This window comes from Piliocolobus tephrosceles, chromosome Y (assembly GCF_002776525.5).
Source record: "Piliocolobus tephrosceles isolate RC106 chromosome Y, ASM277652v3, whole genome shotgun sequence".
NCBI classification, from domain to species: domain Eukaryota; kingdom Metazoa; phylum Chordata; class Mammalia; order Primates; family Cercopithecidae; genus Piliocolobus; species Piliocolobus tephrosceles.
In genome coordinates, this window is record NC_045456.1 from 10,068,016 (window position 1) to 10,095,625 (window position 27,610).

Below are 27,610 nucleotides of genomic sequence, written 5' to 3' on the forward strand. Positions count from 1 at the left end.
TTTTGTCTCTGGATTTGCCTATTCCGGATATTTCATATAAATGGAATCATATAATATGTAGCCTTCTGCGTCTGGCTTCTTTAACTTAGCATGTTTTCAAGTTTGATCCATGTGGTAGCTTGTAACAGTACTGTATTTCTTTTTATTGCCGAATAATATTCCATAATATGGATATACCACATTTTATTTATCCACTCATCAGATAATGGACATTTAAGTTGTTTCTACCTTTTGGTCATCATTAATAATGTTGCTATGAACATTGGTGCACAAGTTTTTGTGTGGACATATGTTTTAATTTCTCTTGAGTGTATACCCAGGAGTGGAATCGTTGGGCCATATGGTGCAATGGACAGAATGTTTTGTGTCCTCCAAAATTCATATATTGAAACCCTAATCCCAATGTGATGGTATTTGGTGGTGGGGTCTTTGGGAGGTAATTAGGTCATGGGGGTGGAGCCTTTATGAATGGGATTAGTGTGCTAATAAGAAAAGGCTAGAGAGCTTGAGAAGTTGGCAGCCTGCAACCCAAAAGAGTGCTCTCACCAGAACCTGACCATGCTGACACTCTGGTCTTGGAATTCCAGCCTTCAGAACTGTGAGAAATACATTTCTATTGTTTATAAGCCACCCAACCTCTGGTAATTTGTTATAGCAGCCTGAACTGACTAAGACACGTGATAGTTGTATGTTTAACTTTCTGAAGAACTGCTCGACCATTTTCCAACATGGCTACATCATTTTACTCCCACCAGCAATATATGAGAGTTCCAATTTCTCTGCATCCTCACCAGCACTTGTTATTGTTCATTTTTAAAAACTCTAGTCATCCTAATGCTTGAGAAGTAGCATCTTGTTTTGATGTGCATTTCCCTGATGGCTAATGATATTAAGTATCTTTCATGTGTTTATAGACCATTTATACATCTTCTTTAGATAAATGTCTATTCAGGTCCTTTGCCCATTTTTTAATTGGGTTATTTGTTTTGATGTTTTTAAGATTTGAACACAAGATTGAAATTTGTCGATAAAAACAACTGTCCCCATACCTTGGTTAAAAAAAAAAAAAAAAAACCCTTCCACATAGATACACAGTAAGTCCATTTCTTAACCATACACATCTGTGACAAACCTTGACAAAGCACTACAATTTGCTTTCACCTCTTCCTTTAACAACATGAAGCTGATGCCTGGGGGAGCAGAATGGAGAGAGGAACTAACCTTGCCTGGGAAAGAGGAGGAAAATGTCACAGGGTAGGTGACATTTGAGTTGGATTTCAAAAGAAAACATGACGAAAGAAAAGCTGTATGGGGGGAAATTCTGCCTTTGGAATTTTAATTTCATATTTTTATAAGAAATGTGGGGTTCATTTAATTAGAATTCAATGTAGCAACAAAATCTTAGAGATGCTCTATCAATTTCTTGACTGCAGGTTTGCAAGCAATATGCTCCCCAGTCACAATAGGAAGGACCTTACCTATTTCCTGATGCCAAAAAAAAAAAAAAATCAGTATAATCCTCAATAGGGCATTGATACGTATGGAGTATAGTGCTAGGTGCTGAGGATTCACTTATAATCCTGGCATAGAGGGTCCCCTACTCATGAGCTTTTAGACAAGGGGTTCAGGGTAACAGAGGCACTCAATATATTCAGTCTATTACAGAAGCTTAAATCAAAGAAACATAATCCAGTCTAAGGGGTCCCAGATGTTCCTTTTGAAGGTGCAAACTTTAAATTAGACTTAAGACAAACAGGGTTCAACCACATAAAGTGAAAGAATATTACAGGCAAAGGGAACAGAATGAGTGCAGACTAAGAGGTAAAAGACACCATGCTTGTGCTTGAGGAATGAGTAGATGACCAGAGGATTAGAATAAAGGCAGGGAGGAGTAAGCTTGCGAGAGATGAGCCCCAAGAGGTGGGCAGAGGCTACCTCACAGAGGGTCTTGTGAATCAAGTTAGGGCTTTGGGTTTTACATCTCAATGGCAATAGAACAGCATTGAAGGGTTTTAAGTAGGAATGTTATTTGATAAGGTTTTTCTTTTGAAAAACATTACCACGAAAGCAGTCTGGAAGATAGACTGGAGGGAGACAGAACGGAAGAAAAGATACCAGTTGGCTCAGAAGACAGATTCTGGTTGCTTGGACTGCAGCAGTAGCAGTGGAGGTAAGGAGAAATGAATGGCATCAAAGTGGGAACGAAAGATTTGGTAATGGATTAGAGTCAATTCATTCATTCAACAAGTATTTATTGAGTGCCTATAATGTATCAGACACTGGGCTAGTTTCCAGAAGTTCATCAGCAAACAAAAGGGAAATAAGATTTCTGTCCTTGTGGAGCTTATATCCTAGTCGATTGGATATAGAGTGTCAGAGGGATGCACCATCAAGTAGACTGCATTTCTGGAATGAGGAATATGGGTGGAGGAACATGTTCGGGAATAGGATAGATGATGAATTCTCTTTGGCACATGCTGATTTTGAGTACTCATTAGACGGATAACCTAGAAGAGATTTTGAGTAGGATGTTGGATATTTGGGTGAAGAGTTCAGGAAGCAGAACTATATTTGGGAATCATCTGCAGGTAGATGGTAACTGATTCTACAGAAGTGGATGCAGTGTAAGAAAAGAAGGAGGCTTAGGGCACAGTCCCAAGGACACTAGCATGTAAGAGATGGACCAAAGAGCAGGAAGGTCCAGAAAGAGGCCCAGGCAATGCTCAGAGGAACACCAGGTTAGTACATTGTCAGGAAAGCCAAATGAGGAGAGTTTTCCTAGTAAAAGAGTGAGACCAACTCTGAATGTTGAGAGGCTGCATAACATGTTGGTCAGGACTATGGTCTCCTTCCTGAATTTGAATTCTGGCTCTACTATATATTAACTCTGACCTTCAGCGAGTTACTTTCTCTTTCTATGCTATAGCTATCTCTTTTCTAAAACAGGGAAAACAACAGTATTTACCTTAAGGGTATTCGTGATAATGAAATCATTAAATATATGAAAAGGGCTTTGAATGGTGACTAACACAGTAAATGCTCCCTAATTGATTGCTTTTATTATTACTAGTAGTAGGATTAATATTATCAGATGTGTTGACCTTCAGAGGAGAGCCATGTTTCCCACAGAAGGACCTGCCTTAGTATCCCTGCCATGCTCAGTCATTGGTGCGAGCAGCCTGTGGGAGTTGCAGCCTCACTTAAAAGTGGTGCTGGATTTCCAAGAGTAGAGTAGTTGGGACCCTGGGTCAATTATGCTCCCTGCAGTTGGATGTCTGCGAGGCACATCCTCATAGCTGCCACAGGTTCCATGTGACTTTCCTTTTTTATGTTTGTAGGAATAAATTTTCACTGTAAGGGGAGACTATCATAGAATTTCACCTTAAAGAAAGTTACCTTAGACATCATCTGGTTCCAACCTATCATTTTGTGCATGAAGAAACTAAGGCCAAGAAAAACTGAGGATTTCATTGGTATTAGAAGTCAGAGGGGAACACACTTCACCAAACTATTCACCTACTCATTTATCCATTTGTCTACCCAAAATTTATTAAGTAACTACACACATCAGGCACCGTACTAGGCACTGAGACTATAGAAGGTATATGAGAGAAGCCCCATTATACTCCAACATATGACCGTACCAAAGGGGCAAGTTCTCAGGAGCTAGGGGGAGATATGGAAGTTAGTACATTGGGATGGGTGGGTGAGTGGTGTTCTGGAGGAAATGGGGCTCAATATGAATGGAACTTAGCCTGGAGAAGTGGGAAGAGGCTGTGTGGTGGGGAAGGTTTTCCAGGCAGAAAAAATAGCCTGTGCCAAGGACAGCACCATTAAGAACATGAGGAGTTGGTGGCCTCAAAATTTGAGTGTAGATCCTGGTGTGTGTTAGAAGCAGAGGAGTGAGAAGAGCGGCAGGGGAATGGTGGGATGAAGAAGGAGCAGGGAAACAGCAGGGGGCAAAAGAAAAAGGCCTGTGTCCCTCCTGCAGGCTCCAGACAGTGACAGGTAGATTTTAAGCAGTTGGAAATATCAAAAATTTTGTAATACACAAAACAGCCTCCTTAGAAATAGGATGAGCTCACTAAGCTTGAACAGGATTTCTGAAACAGTTAGATGTGAAATCACACAAAACCAAATTGAAATTAGTTAAATCTGATATTTTTAAAAAGCCTAATCAGAAACCGGCCGAGAGTGCTTGGTACAGGTGGTCAAACCTACTTCATATGTACCAGCCAAAGTAAATTACTTGGGATTGCAAAGAATACTGCCCAGGATTAACTAACAGGAGAAAGTTGCCAAAAGATAAAATTCATATACCGTTTATACATTACCACAACTCTCCAGAGAAATCCTCATTTTTCTCAATCTTTATTTCTTTCACATGCCTGCTTTCAGATGAAAAGGTGAAACTGAGAAATCTGAGGTGTATTAATTTCTCCCAAATCATTGTTTCTGATGTTGTGTAAAGTGTCACTTATAAATCGCCCCCAAAGGTTAATGACTAACACTTGCGCCATCAAAAATTTATTAACTTTGTTAATAAATTAAGATTTCTTATCCACTGTAAGGAATTCCTTTCCCAGTCACAAAATCTTAGTATTATGGTTCTGTTGAAAGATACAGATTTGCCATCAAATCTATCAGTCTCATTTGTTAAAAAATGGAAGTAATTGTTTAAGAATCAACTTAGCCAGGTGTAGTGGTTCACGCCTGTAATCCCAGCACTTTGGGAGGCTGAGGCGGGTGGATAACGAGGTCAGGAGATCGAGACCATCCTGGCTAACATGGTGAAACCCTATCTCTACTAAAAATACAAAAAATTAGCCAGGCGCGGTGGCAGGCGCCTGTAGTCCCAGCTACTTGGGAGGCTGACGCAGGAGAATGGCGTGAACCCGGGAGGCGGAGCTTGTAGTGAGCCGAGATCTCACCACTGCACTCCAGTCTGGGTGACAGAGCGAGACTCTATCTCAAAAAAAAAAAAAAAAAAAAAATCTAATTTTGGACTGTACTAATCCCATCAACATCCTCTGCCACCTTGGAAGGTCTAGATGGACTGGCCAGCTTCTCTCTCACTCTCTCTCTCTGTCTCTTCTAAACAATGTTTTGCACACATGAGGCTCAGGGAACTGAGTCTTGAGACAGGGAAATGCTAATATAGGTGAAGAAGTCTCTGTGGAGTAGAAGCCCTGAGCTGTGGGAGTCTGAGCTAAATGCTGAATTGCCCAGTTTCTTTAATGCATTACACAGCTTGCCGTCTACATTGATCAAATTAATCAGAAAATCACCATCTCCACAGCTGAAGTTAATTTAAAACCATTCCAGGGATTGTGTAAGTAGTGTAGTATTTCTTCACAGGATTCCTTATTTTCTGCAAAAATATACTATGCCAGAATTCTTAGTATGTTTGTTTATGGTCAGGTTCCAGGAAACTTCATGATATTCTCCAAGACAAATTGAGAAATTAAACTTCTTTTGGCGATGTTTAAATATATTTAAATATTGCCACACAAATGTAATAAAAGATTTTCTAAATAGGGATGACAAGGTCCAGCCATGAAGATTTTTATTGGTGGCGGTTTTGATTTTTGTTTTGTTTTTATCATAGCTCCCAGTATGGCAAGTTCATTGTACCTAGCCAGTTAAAATTAAGTCTGGGTTCTCATCTACCTTCAAGAAACAGAGTACAAGTCCAGTGGGCCCAGGGATACCCCAAGACATCTCACTTTCCCAGATGTGTAGGGGCTTATGTGTCCAGTAAAAAACTTGCCTGGGTTATAAAGCTCTTCTATACTAGTGTGTGTTGATGTGTCCTCAAATTTCTAATGCCATGACTGGTAGGGATAGTAGTAAACTTCAGGCAAAAGTTGGAACTTTCCATTGCTTCCTCTATTTTCCTCATTTATCTTCTAAGCTCAGGAGTTATATGGAGATTGGGGATGGGGAGTGTCTTGGTTTTGGCTATCCCCGAAGCAGACCATGAGACAAGAATTTGCATGGAAGTGGTTTACTTAGAAGGTGAAGGAAATGCTGATAAAGGAGTGGGAAGTGAGACTAGGAAGGGAAGGCAGTCAATAAAGCAAGTGTTATCAAGACAGCTACATTTATTCTCCATCTAATTCATTCATTCATAGTAAGCACGGGGGAGAATAATATAAGATGGAAGATGGAGTTAGAAAAGTAGTCAAAGTCTAGATCAAGCAGAGCCATTTATACCATTTTAAGTAGAACGAATTTTATTCTTAATTTGGTGCAGTCACTGAAAAGTTTTAAGAAGAGGGCTGACATGGTCTAATTTAAATGTTAAGAGGAACACTTTGGAGCATGGACTAGAGGGAGCAAAAGAAAAAGTAAAAGGAAGCTATTGTGGTGGTTCAGGTGAGAGATAATGGTGGTGTAGCTGGATGATGGTAGGCAGGGGCAGAGAGTGGGGACAGAAGGAGATGGATTTGAGACATGGTTTGTAACAGGACTTAGTAGCAGATGTAATACAAGTGGGGAGGAAGAGCCCCACCTGTCAGCAATAATACCCCAGTTTTTGGCTTGAGCAAGTTTGGATGCTATTTGTTCTGGGGTGGGGAGAAAGAGTGAAGTGGAGGGAAGCAAGTTCTGAATGATGATCAAGAGTTCAGTTTTGGATGTCTAAGGCTCAGTGAGACATCTCAATGAATAGGTCAAGAATGCAGCAGAAAGAGGCTGGGGCTTGAGATTCACATTTTGAAGATGTGAATATATATATAGATGGCATTGAAAGTGCTAGGACTGGGAAGATAACCTGGAGAGTATAAATAAGAAAGAAAATAGGGTCAGAGATTAACTCTGTGGAAATACAGCACTTTAAATCCTGTTGAAGAACGGAAGAGTAACCAGTGTGGGCGAAGGCAAACCAGAATGTGTTGTATGCTGTGATGATTTTAAAATATGTCCATAAATTATCTGATGCTTATCCTTTCAAAAGGTGAAGTTTAATTCCCCTCCTTTTATGTGGGGTTGTACTTAGTGACTGACATCTAACAAAGAATACTGTGGGAGTGATCGGGGTAACTTCCGAAATTAGGACACAGAAGGCACTGTAGCTTCCTCCTTGTTCTCTCTCTTGGATTAGTCACTATGGGGGAAGTCAGCTAACAGTTGTGAGAACATTCAAACAGCCCTATGGAGAGGTCCACATAGAGAGAAGCTGAGGCCTCCTGCCAACAGCCATGTGAGTACACCATCTTGGAAGCAGATCCTCCAGCCAGAGTCAAGATGTCAGATGACTGTAGCATTGATCAACAACTTGATTGCAACCTTGTGAAAAACTCCAAGCCCAAGCAGTGTGGTGATTCCTCAAAGAACTAAAAACAGAACGACTATTTGACCCAGCAATCCCATTTCTGGGTATATACCCAAAGGAATATAAATCATTGTACCGTAAAGACATATGCACACAATGTTCATTGCAGCACTATTCACAACAGCAAAGACATGGAATCAACCTAAATGCCCATCAGTCATAGACTGGATAGAGAAACTATGGTACATATTCACCATGGAATACTATGCAGCCATAAAAAAGAATGAGATCATGTCCTTTGCAAGAACATGGGTGGAGCTGGAGGCCATTATACTTAGCAAACTCATGCAGGAACAGAAAACCAAATACCGCATGTTCTCACTTATAAGTGGGAGCTAAATAATGAGAATCAATGGGCACAAAGAGGGGAACAACAGACACCGGGGTCTATTTGAGAGTGGAGGGTAGGAGGAGGGAGAGGATCAGAAAAAATACCTATTGGATATTAGGGTTAGTACCTGGGTCACAAAATAATCTGTAAAACAACCCCCCATGACATGAATTTATCTATATAACAAACCTGCACAGGTACCCCTGAACCTAAAATAAGAATTAAAAACTCCAAGCCCTTTTGCTATGAATCTAAAACTGCTCTAAAAAATGTCTATAAAAACCCCCAAGCCCCATCTAGCTAAGCTGCTCCTGAATTCCTGAATCATAGAAAATGTGTGAAATAATAAATGTTGCTTTAAGCCACTAAATTTTGAAGTATTCTGTTGCGTAGCAATAGATAACTAATAAATGTGGTATCCAGAAACCAAGCAAAGAGTATGCTGAAGAGCAAGGTGATGAACTTTGTTGGTGTTTGTTGCTTTGGTATTTTAATTTTGTACTTATATTCATTAAATCTGAGATATCATGGATTATAAGCATACTATTATTATGTACATTCGAAAAGAAAAATGCTGCCAATTAAACTGAACTATAACTCATTAGCTTAATAATTCTGTGCAATTGTGTCATAATTCTGTGCATGAATTAGTCACGATCGTGTCAACTTTAAAGAACACAGAGCCTGCAATGGCCTGTTTGCTTGCTATTGCTCTCAGAACCAAGTCCAAACTCGTTGGCTCAGTGTACTGGGCTCCTCACAGCCTGGTCCCAGCTTGCCTCCTTTGCCTCTTGGCAGCCACTGGGCTTATGGTCTAAGATTCTGGCCAGTCCATTTTCTGTATCTTGGGCTGATGCCCTCCTTATGCATTCTTTTTGCAGGTATGTATCTATCCATCCATTCATTTACTCTTATGCAATACCTACTAGGAATTAAGCATTGGAATGTTTGCCTTCTATGCCCATTTTATATCAGGTGGGCTCACATTTGCTCCATAAGTGTCATCCACTGTATTCAGTTTTCCCTGATTCTCTCATGTGGACTCAGTTTCTCTCTTATCTGTATTCTGTGGAATGTTTTATATGCTTTTACATATATAATATATATATGCCCTATATAAACTTATAGTTTTATATGTTTATACATATGCATATAAACATATATTCATTCTTTGAAATGCTATACTGTGTGTGTGTGTGTATATATATATATATACACTTATTCTTTATATATAAATAACATTATTTGCCTCTCCATCCCCCTTCCTTGGTCACTTATTGATTTACCTAACTTTTAATTCAACACCAACTATGTGCCAGGCACTGGACTAGAACCTGGACTTATATCTTTCTTCCCTGGCATCCCTGGCCAAAAAGGAAAGAAAGACATTTTGATGGCCCTATGAAGTTGTCTGGTGAGGGAGGCAGTAGATATGAATCTCTGGCATTCAGAAGAATGTTTGGGCACATCAACTGTTCAGTTAATGTTGCATTAAACTGAATTAATTTTAACACTTTCAATAATTTTTTTCACAAACAAGACCTTCACATTGAAAACAGGTCAGTTATTAAAACTTACCCACTGGGACCCAGCAAGTTAACTGATGAAACTAGAAGTACTACTGATCTCTCTGGATAAAACATTTCATGAAAAGTGACTTAATCATCCGTGGGAAACACCATGACTTTTTAATCTGTCACTTGTTCAATGTGAGATTCTGGGCAAATCATTTAGCAATCTATTCTTTTGAAATTCAGTTTACTCATCTATATAATTAGAGATGTGATCTGTAATTTACACATGGTCAACATTGCCAGTGGGACCTCAATCTCTGTTCTCCCCTTCTTTCTTAGTAATAAGACCCCCATTACATAGCCACTCAGAATATAGGCTACATTTCCCAGCCTTCACTTCAATAATATGTGGCCATGGAACTAAGTTCTGGCCAATGGGACATAAACAGAAGTGCCATATGCAACACTTCCAGGATGTGGCTGTGAAGGGAGGATGGTGTTCTTCATTTATTTCCTCTTATTGGCTGGTGATATAGATGTGATATTTGTCTCTCAAATCTCAGGTTTAAATGTCATCCCCAAAGTTGGAGGTGGGGCCCAGCAGGAGGTGACTGGATCATGAGGGTGGATTTCTCATGAATGGTTTAGCAACATCCCCTTGGTGGTGTCCTCATGGTAGTGAGTTCTCATGAGATCTGGTTGTTTTAAAGTGTATGAGTGTGTGGCACCTTCCCCCGCCCTTGCTCCTGCTTTTGCCATCTGAGACACCTGCTCCCCCTTCACATTTCGCCATGATTGGAAGCTTCCTGAGGCCTCATCAGAGGCAGAAGCCACTATGCTTCCTGTAAATCCTGCAGAACAGTGAGCCAATTAAACCTCTTTTCTTTATAAATTACCCAGTCTCAGGTATTTCTTTATAGCAATGCAAGAACGGCCCAACACGGCTGAAATTTGGACATATTTGCTGAAGCTCAAGAAGCCCTTTTAGGCCACAAGGGGAGGGCCTTCTGATGGACCCATAAAATGGCAGCATCTGGGTCCCTGACTCCATGGAGAGCCAGCTATATCAGCTCAACTACCCACACCTTTGTGAAAGAGAAACCCATGTCTATCTTGCTTAAGCCAAGATTATTTGAGTTTTCTATCACTTACAGCCAATTCTGAAGGATCAAAAAGCAATGTTGCCATGCTAGTTGGCTGCTACAAGCCCATTATCCATATTCTGACATTTCCTGCTTAAAACCCCCAATGTCAAATAGCTTGTGAGGCCAGTTTTCAGTTTGCATTCAACTGAAAATAAAGATCAGGTGGACTTTTGTTCTTTGATCCCACGAGGTTTCTATCTTTTCTGAATGTACCTTACGTTATTAGTTTGCTAGTGCTGCCATAACAAAGTACCACAGACTGGGTGGCTTAAACAACACACATTTATTCTCTCACTGTTCTGGAGGCTGGAAGACCAAGATCAAGGTGTTGGTAGGGTTGGTTTCCCCCAAAGCCTCTGTCTTTGGCTTGTAGATGGCTGTCTTCTTTTGTGTCCATACACGGTCTTTCCTCTGTGTGTATCTGTGTCCTGATCTCCTCTTTTTGGTTTGTTTTTTTGTTTTTTGAGACAGAATTTCGCTCTTGTTGCCTAGGCTAGAGTGGAATGACATGTTCTCGACTCACCGCAATCTCCGCCTCCCGGATTCAAGTGATTCTCCTGCCTCAACCTCCCGAGTAGCCGGGATTACAGGCATGCGCCACCACGCCTGGCTAATTTTGTGTTTTTAGTAGAGACGGAATTTCTCCATGTTGGTCATGCTGGTCTCGAACTCCCAACCTCAGGTGATCTGCCTGCCTCAGTCTCCCAAAGTGCTGGGATTACAGGCATGAGCCACCATGCCCAGCCTGTTTGGTTTTTTAAAATAAGTTTTGGCAAGTTTTATTAAAGAACAATTTTGTATGGTTTACCTTTTACCAGTCTGTTATGGCATGCTTCTAATGATATCAGAATCATCTGGGTAAATGATACCTAGTGTGCAGAATTTGTGGTATTTTCTGCATGCTGTGCACAATTTATTATTATTGCCACTGTAGTGATGGACACCAGTTTTGGCCAATATGCTGTAATAATGCTATTTCAGATTTCCTTGAAGCTGCACAATTGTTGGCAAGGATGACCAGTTTCACTTTGCCTTGTCTGATCATCTTCAGAGTCTTCTTGTACTCCAGCTACTCCAGCATGTATTTCTCACTCTTTTTTTTTTTTTTTTTTTTTGAGACAGAGTCTCGCTCTGTTGCCCAGGCTGGAGTGCATTGGCACAATCTTGGCTCACTGCAAGCTCTGCCTCCCGGGTTCACATCATTCTCCTGCCTCAGCCTCCCAAGTAGCTGGGACTACAGGCACCTGCCACCACTCCCAGCTAATTTTTTTGCATTTTTTAGTAGAGACAGGGTTTCACCATGTTAGCCAGCTGACCTCGTGATCTGCCCGCCTCGGCCTCCCAAAGTGCTGGGATTACAGGCGTGAGCCACCATGCCCAGCCACACTGTTCACTTTTCATAATGAGTTGGAGCCTACAGTTGATTGACTCCAGTGATTTTTTAAAATCTTTTTTGCAGCCACCATCTTCCTGTCTTAGATGTGGGAGGGCCCCCAGCCAAGAACATCCACCAAGATGGCTGGGGAGGGAGAAAGGCCCTAATCTCCTCTTTTTATGACAGCAGTCATATTGGATAAGGACCCACCATAATGAACTCATTTTAATTTAACTGCTCCTTTAAAGACCTTATCTCCAAATGTAATTACATTCTGAGGTACTGGGGTTAGGGCTTCACATACGAATCTTGAGGGAGTACACAATTCAGTCCACATCACCTCAGGACGCCTGCATGTCCTGCCCCCACTGTCCTCAGAGGAGTTTCTGTCCTGAAATTTGTCACCAGGAGCACAAGGTCATCAGTGGTAGTTCCCTGTTTTATTGGGTCAGTGGCAAATAGTTGTTGGTGCGTTGTGGAACCTGACCAGCCTCATTTCCTGATTCTTGAGAACTTTTTGTCTTGGCCGGAGCCAGCTCTTCCTGTGTGCACAGAAGCCTGAAAGGGCAGAACCCCCTTCCCCAGAAGCCCTCAACCAATGACTGTCGGGATTACAAACACCCGGGCTCCGTTGTCTTCAAGAGGGATAACTAGGATCTCGTGTTCTACTGTCTCCTAGAATTCCCCAGCAGGATTGACTCAGAGTGGTGACTTATTTTTACAACACTTCTTTCCCTTCTCTGTCCCACTTCTCCACTTCTCTACCAGAACTTCCTGGGGTCACCTCTCAAATAAATTACACACAGAGTCTGCTTCTGAGAAAATGTAAACTTAGAAAGGAAAGTGGTGATACTGGGTGGATGGAGCACTTACTCTACATATGTCCCTTGAATGTGCTGAACTAGAGTCAAGCTAAACAGGATCACTGATGATCATTTGTAAGAAAGTCCTTTGTAAAAATGTCAGCTTTTCTGTATTCACTTTTTTGAGGGAATAAATTTGGAATAGTGGGATCACACTGGTCTTAGAGCAGAAGACAAAATCGAATGTAATTCATGGGAAATCACCTAATTTCTTCAAGTTTCTCTGTTCCCTTCTCTATCAAATGAACACAATACCCATTTCTTAGGGTTGTTGAGAGAATTGATTGAAATAACATTGAAAATGGTTGACACCAGGGCCTCAATAAAATTTGTTGAATGCCAATCTGATTTATGAAGACTAGGTAATATACTTATTTTCATTGTAATGTTTACATAACCTTGATTTATACTCATAAATTACAGATAAATAGGACTTTAACACTTTCTAAGCCAGTGAAACTAACTATTGAAATAAGACTGCCCAGAAATGATTTTTAAGTTGTAATTAGATGATTATTATTTCCTAGAAACACACAGCTCTTTAGTTTTGGATATAGTCTCACAAATTACGGTTTGAAGAATAAAGAAATAAATGATATACCAACCATTCAAAAATCACTAAAACCATGTTTAAAGATAAAATCTAGCCCATAGAAACAAGAACAACAGACTTACAGCTCAGGCTTCCTGTGAAAGGCTGAATAATGCATCCCCTACCCCACAGAGGTATACATCCTAATCCTCGAAACCTATACATGTTATCTTATATATCAAAAGGGACTTTCCAGATGTGATCAAGTGAGAGATCTTGCAACGAGAAGATTATCCTGAATTATCCGAGTGGGCCTGATATACTCACAAAGGTTCTTCTTAGGAGGAGGAAAACAAGGAAGAATCAGAGAGAAGGCAAGGTAACAAAGGAAAAAGAGATTGTACCACAAGCTAAGGACTGTTGGCAGCCTGTAGAAGCTGGAAGAAGCAAGAAATGGATCCTACCCTGGAGCTTCCAGAAGAAACCAGTCCTGCCAATGCCTTAATCTTAGCCCCATAAGATTCATTATAGACTTCTGGCCTTCAGAACTGTAAGACAATAAGCTTCTGTTGTTTTAAGCCATGGAATTTGTGGCCAATTTTTACAGTGGCACTTTGCTACCAGGGCTTTGAGAAGAATCAATTATCCACATCGCATGTGGTCTCTGTAAGTAAAGCCTCTCAGCAGGAACCTAGTCATTCCCTCCTCTCTCACATTATTTTTACTCGAATTCAGTAGAGAAAAAATATAAAACAGAAATATGTTGTAAGTAAGGAGTTGCTCCAAATGTTAATCTCCAGAATAGCAAAGTTAATAATATATTTATCTTAGGTACCCAAGACGAAAAGATCCCAGTGTTAGGACTTAGAACACTCAAGATGGAGTTCAGATTAATAAATGTTCTAAACAAGCACTGTCCAATAGAAATAAATATCCATATATGCCATTTAAAGTTTTCTAGTAGCCACATTTTTTAAATGTGAAAGAAACAGAAGCAATTAATTTTAATAACAATTTTATCTAATGCAGTATATCCACATTACGATTTCAACATGTAATCAATACCAAATGATTAGTGAGATAGTTCCTGTTCTTTTTCTTCCTACTACATCTTGAAAATTAGATGTGTATTTTATACGTTTTACAGCACATCTCAACTTAGACTGGTTATATTTCAGGTATTCAACAGGCACTTGGGGCTCCTGGTTACCATCTTTGCTGTATTGGACAGGTCTAGGGTGTCTAAATAGTTTCAATACCCAAAGGACATAAAAAATATAAGGCAAGCCAAATTCTGAAGCTTAAGAGCAGGTACATACATACAGCTAATGATTTATTCATTTGATGTGTGTTGATTGTCTACTGTGCACTAAGTACCATTTAAGAAGCACATAATTTTCTAGGTTATAAAATCATAGTGCAGTGTTTCAATTAAAAAGAACTGATGCTTATACTGGAAATCGCTATACAGCAGCCACAGTTTTTCTTATAAGTTGCGAAATCCCAGGAAATAACCAGTAGACACAGTTTTCTGCAATGGGTGCCTTGCCTTCTCTGTAACAGTGTCTTATCCATAATATGGAATCTAGAGCTGATTAAACATGGGTCCTGGACATTCCTAAAGAGCTGACCACTTGACATTTCCAAGCATGTTGAGCAAATAATAAACACACCAGCTCATAAACTTGATAATCGTCCAAAGAAACTATGGTTCACATCTTGAAAACAGCAGAATTGCAGAATCCTGACATGGATTCTCCAGTTTAATATGCTTTGGTTTATCCAGGGGCTTTTGGCTTTTAATTTAATTTGGCGGTCCTTTGAAAGTGAAGCTCCTGGAGGTCAGTTTGCTGGCTGCTAAAGAACTATTAATCTCATCTCCAAATAGCATTTGGTCTTTTTAAAGTGGGCTTTCTAGCAATGCAAGAACCTCTAGCATTCAAGGAAAATGTGATTATGAGCAAATTTTATCTGCTTACATTTTTATCATGAAAAGGAAATTGAAACTTGCAATCATACATTCTAAGAACCTGGTTTGAGGTTTGTTCTGTTTGAACTTCAAAATCTCTTAATACCATGGCTAACTCTGATGAAATATTTTTTTCCTGTAAGTCAAACAAAGATAGGCAAACCTTCAAGAAGGCTGTACCAAACCAAAGCTCTTATCCTACTCTCCCCAGGAATCATCACTGAAAAATTTCAACTGTGCCCTCCAGGGACCTTGGGCAATATCCCAAACCTTTTTTGTGTTGCCACAACTTGGTGGGGGTGGGGGGGAGGGGGGAGAAGTGCTGGGGGTGGGGTCAAGATTGCTACTAGTATCTAGTGAGTAGAAGCCACAGGTGCTGCTAAATATCCTACAATGCACAGGGCAGCACATCACCCCAACAAATAATTATCCAGCCCAGCCCAAAAGGTCAATAATGCTACGGTGGAAAAACCATATTCTAGTGGACACCTAAGTAGAAAGCAAGACATCACAGTCAGAGAACCAGAAAACCCTCCGTTGCTAGAAGTCTGCCCTAGTGCCCTGGTGAAGAACAGAGACTTTGGGCCAGAATACCTAGGTTTGCACCCTGGCTCCATCTCTTACTGGCTGTGCTTCCTCAAGCAAATTACTTCACCTCTCTGTGCCTCGTTTTTCTCTTCTACAACACGGAGATGATGATAATAGTACCTTACACACAGAGCCGTTATGAGCTTTGGATAGGTTAATAGTCCTGAAGTGCTTAGAACAGTGCCAGGTCAACAGTCACCATGTAAGCGTCTTTGCCGATCTCCGGAAAAAAAAATGTTTCAGGTCTCAGCTAAGCTTAAGGGCAGTAGGGCACGGCTTCAGAGTCTGCACTGCCATAGCAAGAATGAGAATGGTTGTCATCTGACAACCACGTCCTTCCTTTCCAGTTCATCAACCCTAATCAGAGAGCAGTTGAGGAGAGCAGCCCGGCTGGCTCAGCCCAAGAACAGTAAATGCTTTATCTTCCTCGGTTTCTTTCCCTCCTTCCCCAGCAAAACTAGCGACTGACAAGCACTTGGTGTCCTGTGAATAGAGTGGAAAACAAAATCACACAGATACAGAACCCACCCACCGACACGCATATTGGTCCAACCCTCACACACCTGCCCCTACAGCAGGTCTGCAGACCACCAAGCCCGCACGCACCCACGGGTCTGCGTGCAGAGCCTCCCTCCTCCTGCAACAGCCAGGTGGGGCACAGCTGATGCAAAAGGAGCTAACTAGGTGCAAAGCCCCGCCACAGGAGAGCAGGGAGGAAAGCCCGTGGGCGCTCCAGGCCTGGTATCCAGGTTAAATCCCGTCGCGGCGCGCACAGGCACACGTGCACACTCACACCCATACACGCGGGGGTGCCTGCAAAGACGTGGGGCCCCAAAGCGGGAGCTCAGGCCAGGGGTGGGGGGAAACCAATCGCCACTCACCTGGCCGCGTTCCCGAAACCACCTGCCACCCAGGGGAGCAGCAGCGTGAGCGCAAGGCTCCAGGGCAGAGGCATTCTCGCGCGGGTCCTCCCTTCTCCTCCTGCGCCCCCTCCGGAGGGCGCCGACCGGACCCCGTAGCAGCTGAGCCGCCGCCGCCTCTCTCCTCGGCCCCTCGGGTCCTCCGCTCCACTCACAGTTACCGCGTGCTGTCCCTGCCGGCTGGGAGGGGAGGCCGGGCAGCGCGGCAGGCGCGCTCGCGGCCTGGGGAGGGACTGGGGGCGCCCTGACAAGCCTGGCCGACGCTCCTTTGCGGATGAAGCTGGACCGGGTGAGCGAGGGAGGGCGGGGCGGGCCGTGCACATCTGGTTGGGACCCGCCTCCAGCATGACCCGCGCATCCTCTGCGCGCTCTGTTCACCCAGAAACTTCCCCCAGATTCAGGTCACTTCATGTTTGTCAGAGTCACCATCTACTGCCATCTATTTCAGGCATGGGGCAGATTTCAGTGATACCTGCACTCCAGGACTTAAGAATTCAGTTGAGAAGCCGAAGCAGGATGGAAGGATGCAGGTTCCACTGCTCCCTCACTCACTTTGGGTTTTCACGTTCTTCCGGTTTTCTTCTGCAAACTGCAAATCATGGGATGCTAGAGCTGGAAGATCACTAAGTTCTGGGCAACTCTGTTATTTGGCAAGTAATCTCTCAGGCCCATTTACAACACCTTGCTTACATGGAAACCCAGATGATATCCCAATATAGTAACCAGTGCAGAAATTCATGGCAGAAACATGAATGCTATATGAATTCAGATTCATCTGGGTACTGACACATTCTTTGTTCTGACAACGTGTTACAGTAGAATGAATGACTGGTCCCTTTCTGTCCTTCCTACGTACACACCCTTTGGCTTCATGGTAGGGAGACACTATGACCCCACACCTTGGCTTTGGACTTGGCTGTGTGACTTGTTTGATCAATGGTTTAAGGGCAGAAAAGTTGCAGTGTTCCAGTTCCAAGCCTAGGTCTTAACACACCTGACCGTCTATCATGGACACAAGAAGACCTTGCACCACCTAGCCTGGTGGTCCAAGGAGAATGAGAAACAGGTGAGAAAGCTACCTCCTCAATCTGCAGATCTATAGCTTGAAGCAGAGCTACTCTGTGAAGCCTCATGTATATTACCCAATCCACATATATATGAATGAGCTCAGCTAAGGTCGCCCGGCACCAGCCAATCTACTGAAGCTTACTGTGATAGTCCTCTGACACACAGTGGCCCGGTGTGAGAAATGAAATGAAAAAGAATACAGAGAAAGAGGAGGTTTGTCTTGTTTGGAAGCTTGATTCATGGTTTTATAGGCATATGCCTTAATTCTGGTCAATGACATGTGAGAAGTAGGGAGGGGAAGATTCTTGCTGCAGAATCTTGCTTTACATTATAATAGATGTTCTCACTGGTGCGAGCCATGTTTAGTTGGGTCTTCTATTTTACAGTTGAAGGTATCCCAATGGATTCAGTATCCTTGGTCAGTAACTAGTTAGACCATTGAGCTGCTCATAATTAGTAGTGTCAGACACTGTCCTAAACACTTAACATATGTCATCTGATTGAACATCCACAAGCCTATGGATGTAGACCATTAGTTCCCCCATGTTTGAAGTGTCAAGAAAGTGAGTCAGAAAGGTTAAGCAGCTTGCCGGTGGTCATACAGCTAACAAGTATAGAACCAGAATTGGAAACCAGGGCTCTTCCCCACTGGGCTCTGCTGCTGTTACATCAATCTCTTTTCTCATCTTTTCACTTATTGGCAGATTCAAATGTCAGGTGAGTATCATGAATAAGGTAATAAGATGATCTCTTCAAGGCTGTCATCAAAACACTTTGAACTCTTCATACCATAACTTATTTTATTTACTGAAAATATTAAAACTAAAAGAAAATAATATAAAGTATGAACTCTATACCTGTGAGGATCTTAAATAAAATGGAATATAAAATTTGTCTTAGTGTGGGTTTCCCCACAAGCAGACCCTGAGGCAAGGATTCAAGTAAAAGTAGTTTATTCTGGAGGTACAGAGAACGTAGGTAGGTGAGTGAGGAAATGAGTTGGGAAAGAAGACAATATCAGGCGTGTATTAAGTTACCATTGTGAGCAACCGAAGGTTCATGTTGCTGGGGATCTCCCAGAGCCAGCATAGAATATGCATCTCCAAATGATTTTACCTAAAAGGCAAGGGAACTGGGTATTTATATATACCACTTCCATTCACTCATTACCTGAAAGCTTCTACTGTGGTACTGATCCTAGAACTCAGTCTTCTGTGCTGAAGACAGAGTGGGGCTTACAGCCAAAGAAAGCCCTCAGACAAATGGCTAGAGATACTGACTGTCGAAGTTCCTACTGAAATGTAAAGCCTGAGGGGATACGGGTAGCGGCACGATATTGGCAGCTACCTAATATCTGCAACTTGAATCGAATTAAAAATTATGGATTTTTGCCCATGCCACTTCTCCCTTAACATTCAGATACTAATCACTCTCTCCTCCAAATAAACCGTTACTCAAAAAAGTCCTAACTAAACATGATTAGTCTAAAATGTGAGGGCTATCTGCCTTCTTAGCCCTGAGTTATAAAGTCAGAATAACATCTTGCATTGACATTATCTCTAACTTTCTAGCTTTAGTTTCAGCATTTTGATGCGTTGTGCTTTTTGTTTGTCAGAGCTGAGTTCTCTTCTGTAGGCTTAAAGGAGGTAATGAACAGTACAACAGGAAACTTTGGGGGAGGTCAAACACTCCTCAGCCAACCCACCTATTATTTCCTGGGGGAGCTGTGAACAAAAGAGCTGTCATATAGTATGAGCAACAGAGAAGGAACCTGCAAATGATGTGTTGCCAGGTGAGAAGATGTTGGATACGAATTGCCACATGGAGGCAGTTGTTTTTAATAACTGCATTGGTGTTGCCGACTTTGAAGAGGAACCTGGAAACTGATCTTTAGGGGACCCTACTTCATCATTCTACAAAGAAAAAACAATCTTTGATCATAATCTCATAAAATCGTCCGCACCTTTTACAGGGTTACGATTTCTTCCAATCTATTTCCACTTAACCCCCTGTGTGGAACAGGTGTGATGGGATATTTCTGTGCTTTCTGAATACATATACATGACACACGTATAAAACTTTTAACACTTACAATGTGCCAGGCACTGAGATCTAAAAATTATTGTAATATCAACACCAAAAGCAAAGCATTGTCAGAAGAAAGAGCTGCATAGAAGGGTGTCTAGGCCACTGTTTTCAAGATTTAATGTCAGTACAGATTGCCTGGGGATCTTGTTAAAATGCAGATTCTGTTTATTTAGGTCTGGGGTAAGGTCTGAGAATCTTAATTACTAAAAAGATCTCAAGCGACACCCATGCTGCTTGTCTGAGGACCACACTAGGGGTAGTGAGGGTCCAGAAACCACCTGGATCAGTAGTTCTCAACTTTATTTGCACATTGGGATCACCTGGGAAGCTTTGACACTACTGAGGCCTGGGGCCTCACCTTCCAAGATGCTAATGTCTGGGCTATGGCTAGAGCATGGGCACTTTCAGAAACTCCTCTGGTGATTCTAATGAACAGGTGATGTTGAGAACCACTAATATGAACCAACTCCCACATTTTACAGATGCAAAAGCTCAGCTCCAGCCTGTGGAGCGACTTTCCTGATATCCCACATAGGATGAGTTAATATCCCTGTGTTTTTACCATAGAGTGCTCCCCATCAAACGTTATGATGTTTTCTTGATCATCATTCCTACTGAAGACAAAAATGGCAACTCTTAATTCTTAATCTTCTGTGTTAATTGTAGCCCAGTTGCTTGTTCTAGAAAATGAATTATTTTCCTGGTCTGTTTCTTTCCATTTCTTCTTATTCACTGAAAGGACTCAGTGAAGAATTATATGACTCTCAATGCAGACACTGCTAAATTCTATATGGGAAGGTGTTTCTTGAGATACACATTGATTTTCTTCATCCTGTGCCTGTCAAGAACTCTGCTCTTGGAGCTCCCTGTTCTTGGAGCTCTATGGTGGAAGAAAAGTCCCAATCACTTTCAATCTTCTTTCCCTTTCTTTTCTACCCATCCCTTCTTTTCTCTCTCTCTATTCCTTTCCTCCTTTCTTGCTCACACATATATTGAGGCCCTATAAAGTGCTGGGCCCTGTGCCAAGTAGTGGGGGCCCTTGGTGGAAATGTGTCCACCAGACAGTTCCTGTTTCTTTTTTCTCCCTGGTGAAGTGGGCTGGACGGCTAACATGTGATTCTTAGAATGTCTGGTCTTCCTCAGCAATATAATTCTCACCTCTTGTAAGGCAGGAAAAAAAAAAAAAAAAAAAAAAAAACTAAGACAAGATTAAAAGGGAAAAAATGACACCTTGATGCATTTTTCTGTCAAGTTCTGCTAGGTCTTAGAACTCAACACTTAGTAATTAAGGGAGAGGAAGAAATTGATATTTGTAGAGTGATTATTATATGTTAGATATTTTATAAAGAGTAATCATTTAATCTCGACAACACCTGTTTAAGGTGGGCCTTATTATCCCATTTTACAGATAAGGAATGTGAGGTTTAGAGCAGTTAAATATCTTGTCTACGGTTACCTAGCAATGTAATGAAAAGAACATGGGCTTTGAAGTTAGACCTCACTGGAGATTAATTTTGCCACCAGATTTCATTCTTCATAGCAGGGATTTTTAACCAGGCAAATGTAGGGTAGTATCAATTCACCACGAGAAATAGCAAATAATACTTTATGTGTAGGGGAGTATATTATGGTGAGGGACAACATGGCTTTCCTCTGATTTTTTAAGGGAGGGGGCGGCCCATGACTCTTTAAATGTCATTATTAAATAAAAGAATTCCCTTGCCTGTGATTGAAACCCCATTGCGTAGATGTTAGCTCCCTTGACTTTAAAGCAAATTCATAAATTTCCAACTGAAGGCATTCAATCAGCAGGGGCTTTTCTTTTTGTCTTCATTGTGGGAAGGATTACTGCTTGAGTCTATCCTGTATGCTCTCTTCCTGGTCTGTGTATAAATATCCTTTGCTATTTTATTGTTCACAATTGAATGTAATAATATCTTGGCATACTCTTGCAAGGCTTGTCTGTTTATTTTTTCCTACATAAATCCTATATAATAATTTGTGAGAGCTAAACGCAGGCAACTCAGTTTAGATAAAGTAAAGACTCTTATTCAGAGTCACTCCAATTTGATTTGGAAATGTTTGGTTGAGAAATGCTCTGTGGACTTAAAATTGGAACTACATTTGTGATCCCTTTTTATAAAGAAATAAAAACAGTAACATTTTCTAAAACAAAAAAATTCTTGTTTTCTGTTGTAGAAAACATATACCTTCCTATTTTCAAAAAGTTCTCTTCTATGGTGTCTAGGCTTGTTCATTCCTTTAACAAATATTTATCGTCCCTTCACCAATTATGTGCTGGACACTGTGTTTGGTTGGAATATAAAGATGAATAAGACATAATCCCTCCCCCTGAGTCACATAAATGTAAACACGTTGTTAGAATTAGACATAAGTGTTAACAGAAGTACTTCAGGGTGCTGCAGAAACAAGGAAAAAAGATCAATTCTTCCTGCTCTATACATATAACTGTCTTTGTTTTATTCCCTACTTTTACGAATCATTTTATGAAATAATTTTTAGATGGCAAGATTTTTAGAAAGTAGAAAATCTTAAAAATGATATTCTCTCAGATAATAACTCATTGTAAACCACATTTTTCTGACACAAAGGAGTTCTGCTACTCTTGAGTGAGACAGCATTGTTGGGTAAATGAGCCTAGGACTGGAAATTAGGAGGATGAGGATCTAGTTCAGGAATCTACCAACTAACTTCCTCAACCTGGACAAGCCAGTTCACCTGTTTGGGCCTCACTTTCTACATCTGTATCTCGGCATACCTCATTTGATTGCAGTACACTTTGTTGTGCTTTGCAGATACTGTGTTTTTCATAAACTGAAGGTTTGTGGCAATTCTACATTGAGCAAGTCTATAGTGCCACTTTTCCAACAGTACGGGCTCACTTCATGTGTCTGTCAAATTTTGGTAATTCTCACAATATTTTCAATGTTTTCATTATCGTTATATCTGTTATGGAGATCTGTGGTCAGTGATCTTTGATGTTACTATTGTAATTGTTTTGGGGTGCCATGAACTGCACTCACAAAAGACAGCAAATTTCAATAAATGTGTGTATTCTGACTGCTCCGCCAACCTACTGTTCCCTCATGTTTTGCCCTCTCCTCAGGACTTCCTATTTCCTAAAACACAACAACATTGAAATTAGGCCAGTGAATAGCCCTACAGTAGCCTCTAAGTGTTCCAATGAAAGGAAGAGTCAAAGGTCTCCAGCCACAACATTCCCTTAAGCCAAACCCTAACCCAGAGCAAGGCCCTAACTCTTCAATTCTATGAAGACAGTGGTGAGGAAGCTGCAGAAGAAAAGTTGGAAGCCAGCAGAGGTTGGTTCATGAGGTTTTAAGGAAAGAAGCCATCTCCATAACATAAAAGTGCAAGGTGAAGCAGCAAGTGATGATGGAGAAGCTGCAGCAAATTATCCAGAAGATCTAGCTCAAATCATTGATGAAGGTGGCTATACTAAACAACAGATTTTCAATGGATATGAAACAGCCTTCTATAGGAAGAAGATGCCATCTAGGACTTTCAAAGCTGGGGAGAGGTCAGTGCCTGGCCTAAAAACTTCAAAGGACAGGCTGACTCTCTTGTTTGAGGCTAATACAGCTGATGACTTTAAGTCGAAGACAATGTTCATTTACCATTCTGAAAATCCTAGAGCCCTTAATAATTATACAGAATCCACTCTGTCTGTGCTCTATAAATGGAAAAGCAAAGTCTAGTTGACAGCACATCTGTTCACAGCATGGTTTACCGAATATTTTAAGCTCACTATTGAAACCTATTGCTTAGAAAGAAAGATTGCTTTCCAAATATTACTGCTCCTTGACAATGCACCAGGTCACCCAGGTGCTCTGATGGAGAAATGCAACAAAATTAATGTTGTTTTCATGCCTCCTAACACAACATCCATTCTGCATCTCATGGACCAAGGAGTAATTTCAACTTTCAAGTCTTATTATTTAAGAAATACATTTTATAAGCCTATAGCTGCCATAGATAGTGATTCCTTTGATGGATCTGGGCAAAGTAAATTGAAAACCTTCTGGAAAGATCTGAGTGCAGTGGCTCACACCTATAATCCCAGCACTGTGGGAGACTGAGGCGGAGATTACTAGAGGCCAGGAGTTTTACAGCCTGGGCAACATAGTGAGACCCCATCTTTACTAAAAATAAAAAAAACTTTCTGGAAAGGATTCACCATTCTAGGTGCCATCAAGAACATTCATAATTTGTGGGAGGAGATCAACATATCAACAATAACAGGAGTTTGGAAGAAGCTGATTACAACTCTCATTGATTACTTTGAGAGATTCAAGATTTCACTGGAGGGAGTAACTGCAGATGTGATGGAAGTAGCAAGACAACTAGAATTAGAGTCTAAAGATGTAAATGAATCTCTGCAATCTTATCATGAAACTTGAATGGATGAGAAGTTGCTTCTTATGGATGAACAAAGAAAGTGGCTTCTTGAGATGGAATCTACCCCCGCTGAAGATGCTGTGAACATTATTGAAATGACAACAAAGGATTTAGAATAGTACATCAGTTTAATTGATAAAGCAGCAGCAGGTTTTAAGAGGATTGACTCTAATTTTGAAAGTAGTTCTACCGTACATAAAATGTGTCAAACAGCATCACGTGCTACAGATAAATCTTTTGCAAAAGGAGGAATCCATCAATGCAGCAAACGTCATTGTTGTTTTAAGAGATTGCCACAGCCACCTAACCTTCAGCAACCACCATCCTTATCAATCAGCAGCTATTGACATCAAGGCAAGGTCCTCCACCAGCAAAAAGGTTACAACTTACTGAAGGCTCAGATGATCATTAACATTTTTTTAAAATAAAGTATTTTAAAATTAAGGTATGTATTTTTTTTGACAAATGCCATTTCACACTTAATAGACTATAGCATGATCTAAACATAACTTTTTTTTTTTTTTTTTTCAGACAGAGTCTCACTCTGTCGCCCAGGCTGAAGTGCAGTGGCATGATCTCGGCTCACTGCAAGCTCTGCCTCCCGGGTTCACGCCATTCTCCCGCCTCAGCCTCCCGAGTAGCTGGGACTACAAGCACCCGCCACCATGCCTGGCTAATTTTGTTTTTGTATTTTTTTAGTAGAGATGGGGTTTCACCATGTTAGCCAGGATGGTCTTGACCTCCTGATCTCATGATCCACCCACCTCAGCCTCCCAAAGTGCTGGGATTAGAGTAAACATAACTTTTATATGAATTGGGAAGCCAAAAAATGTGTGTGACTCACTTTACTGTTCTAGTCTCTTTATTATGGTGATCTGGAATGAAACCTGCAATGTCTTTGAGGCATGCTTGTATTTGCCAAGGATTCTGGATCCTCAAGTGTCTTCCTTCAATGTTCTGTGATTCCAACATTTTCTTTGGCAGGACAGTGAAAAAAAAAAATCAATCATGACCCCAAAACACTGTTTTTGAAGTTGCAAAGTTGCGTTAATTTCACCAAAGAAAGGATGTTGATCCAATGAATAAATGATCAACTCACCCCCTCGCCCCCACATTTAGTTAACTAGTTCCTACAATCGTACTGAAGTGGTGACCAGAAATAGTGGTTTGTACCCTATGACTCACCTGTCCTAGGCCATAGCTGATTGGACCGGGGTAGATATAAAAGCCATGTTATTCCTTTCAGGAATGTGGAATTGGGACACTAAGGACTGTAGTTGTGGTGGAACAAGTCAAAGGCATGTCCAAGATCAAGTTAGAGCAGGGGAGCTCTAACTCAGTTAGTTAGGGGAGCAGGAAGAACAATTCTGATAAGTCAGGAGGGAATGCTCAGGAACTAGGTGGCCTTGGATATATCTATATCTACATGTATAGGTTGGTGCAAAAGTAATTGTGGTTTTGCCATTACATTCCATGGCAAAAACTGCAATAACTTTTGCACCAACCAAGTACATCTACATATATATACATTGATATCTAGATATTTCTCAATATCTATAACTCTATGTCTATAATTATATCTCTATAACTTAACTATAATTATATCCATATCCATCTATATCTACATATCTCTAATTATATATCTATCACTATGTCTATATATGCATAATTATTTCTCCCTATATTTATATATCCCTAACAATATCTCTTCTGTATCTCTATCACTATATCTGTATCTACCTACATGTCTATAATATCCATATCTCTATATCACTGTATGTATAATTATAGCTCTATCTCTATATCTTAGTTATCTATATCCCTATGTCACTATCACTGTACCTATATCTGTTTATCTATAATTATATCTCTTTCTATAACTATAACTACATTTATATATTTGTAACTATATCTCTTTCCATTTCTCTATCACCGTATCTATGTCTATCACTATATGTATCCCTATCACTATCTCTGTCTTTATCTTAAGTTAGTTTTATGATTCTTCTGTTTCATTAAGACCTGGATCTGCTTGCTGTCCTCCATCTTTACAAGACTCCCTGAATCATTTTAACATACTTCCTTTGAATGTTGAGCTAGTTTGAATGAATTTCTGTTTCCTGCATCCAGAGTAGTTCTGGCTAAAACATCGTTCCATTTTACCCCCCAGCTTTTTGCATAGGTCTCAAACAAGAAAACAAACAAAAAACCACACACACACACACACACACACACACACAAAGTCCCCAGCAATTGAATCCTAGCTCATTGTTTGGACCCACACCTTCCATTTTACTGATCTTGTAAATGTCATGTTTTTGGGTGTGGTATAAAATTTGTATGGTGTGAAAATGAAAAAACAAAAAAACACATCTTTTAAATTTTGCTTTCAGTTCAACAAAATACACCATAAGTTCCCTAAATAACAGATTTCTAATGTATGTAAACTCTAGTATTTCCTTCTTTTGTCAAATGCATTTTACTGCTTGGATGCCAGGGACAAGAATCTATGTAACTAGGAGCTTATTGTAAAAAAATGTATTAATAATTACATATTTCCTAGATATAGTTATCTCTGCCAAACAGAAAAAGAAACTTAATAGTATTTTGTTGATGTTAAATGGTCTTCAGATTATGAAAATAAAATATCCCATATTTGCTACTGACATCCAGTAACATCGCAAAACATTTTAGATGAGTGCGTATACTCAGGAAATAATAATACAACACAGCTCTGATGGAAACATTTGTGCCTAAAGTTTACAGCTAAAGATTGATTTTTCTTGTTCTTTCATTCAACAAAGGTTTACCTAGTGCCCACCATGTGCTGGTCACTGTGGGACAGAGAAGGGGACAAGTGAAAGTTGTGAAGTGAAAGGAAGAGAGCTTCCTCATAATGATGAAAGATAGACAATAAGCAGGTACACAAATATATAAGTAATATAATTGATACCTTAATTTGTAGACAGATTTTTAAAAATAAGCTGAACATTTTGTTACATATATACATAAATATATAAGTAATATAATTGATACCTTTAATTGTAGAGAGATTTTTTAAAATAAGCTGTACATTTTGTTACATATATAGACCTTTTTCTTAATTTGACTTGATAATAACAGGAAAAGGATTGAAAGTTTTAGTAAAGTTGCTGGACCATGTTTGGTTTTACACATTATTCATTTAAACCACATCTGCCTTCTAAAGTATTTTTCAAAGAAACATTTTTACAAAGACTTTTTAAATAGTAAAACATTCACTTGGATTCTTTTGGATAAATAGGTAGGGGTATTAATTACATGTGTGTTTTGCAAATGTGACACTGGAGCTCATGCAAAACAGCTGCCCAAAACCTAATATGAGGGATCTCATATTAGTTCATGGAAAATGTATATTATGAAAAAAGTATGCATGGATTTCCTTTTTTTTTTTTTTTAACAAAA

General features: G+C 40.4%; 1 protein-coding gene and 1 pseudogene across 1 annotated transcript in view; both read right to left on the minus strand.

Annotated features, from left to right (window-relative positions):
- EGFL6 (EGF like domain multiple 6) overlaps positions 1–16,858 on the minus strand; it is a 74,567-nt gene extending 57,709 nt beyond the window's left edge. Inside the window, exon 1 of the mRNA XM_023199039.2 lies at positions 16,535–16,858. Within this exon, the coding sequence (XP_023054807.1) occupies positions 16,535–16,608 (74 nt within the window). The 5' untranslated portion in view covers positions 16,609–16,858. The remainder of the gene's footprint in view (positions 1–16,534) is intronic.
- LOC111531640 lies at positions 11,131–11,792 on the minus strand (annotated as a pseudogene).
- Positions 16,859–27,610: the final 10,752 nt, after the last annotated feature.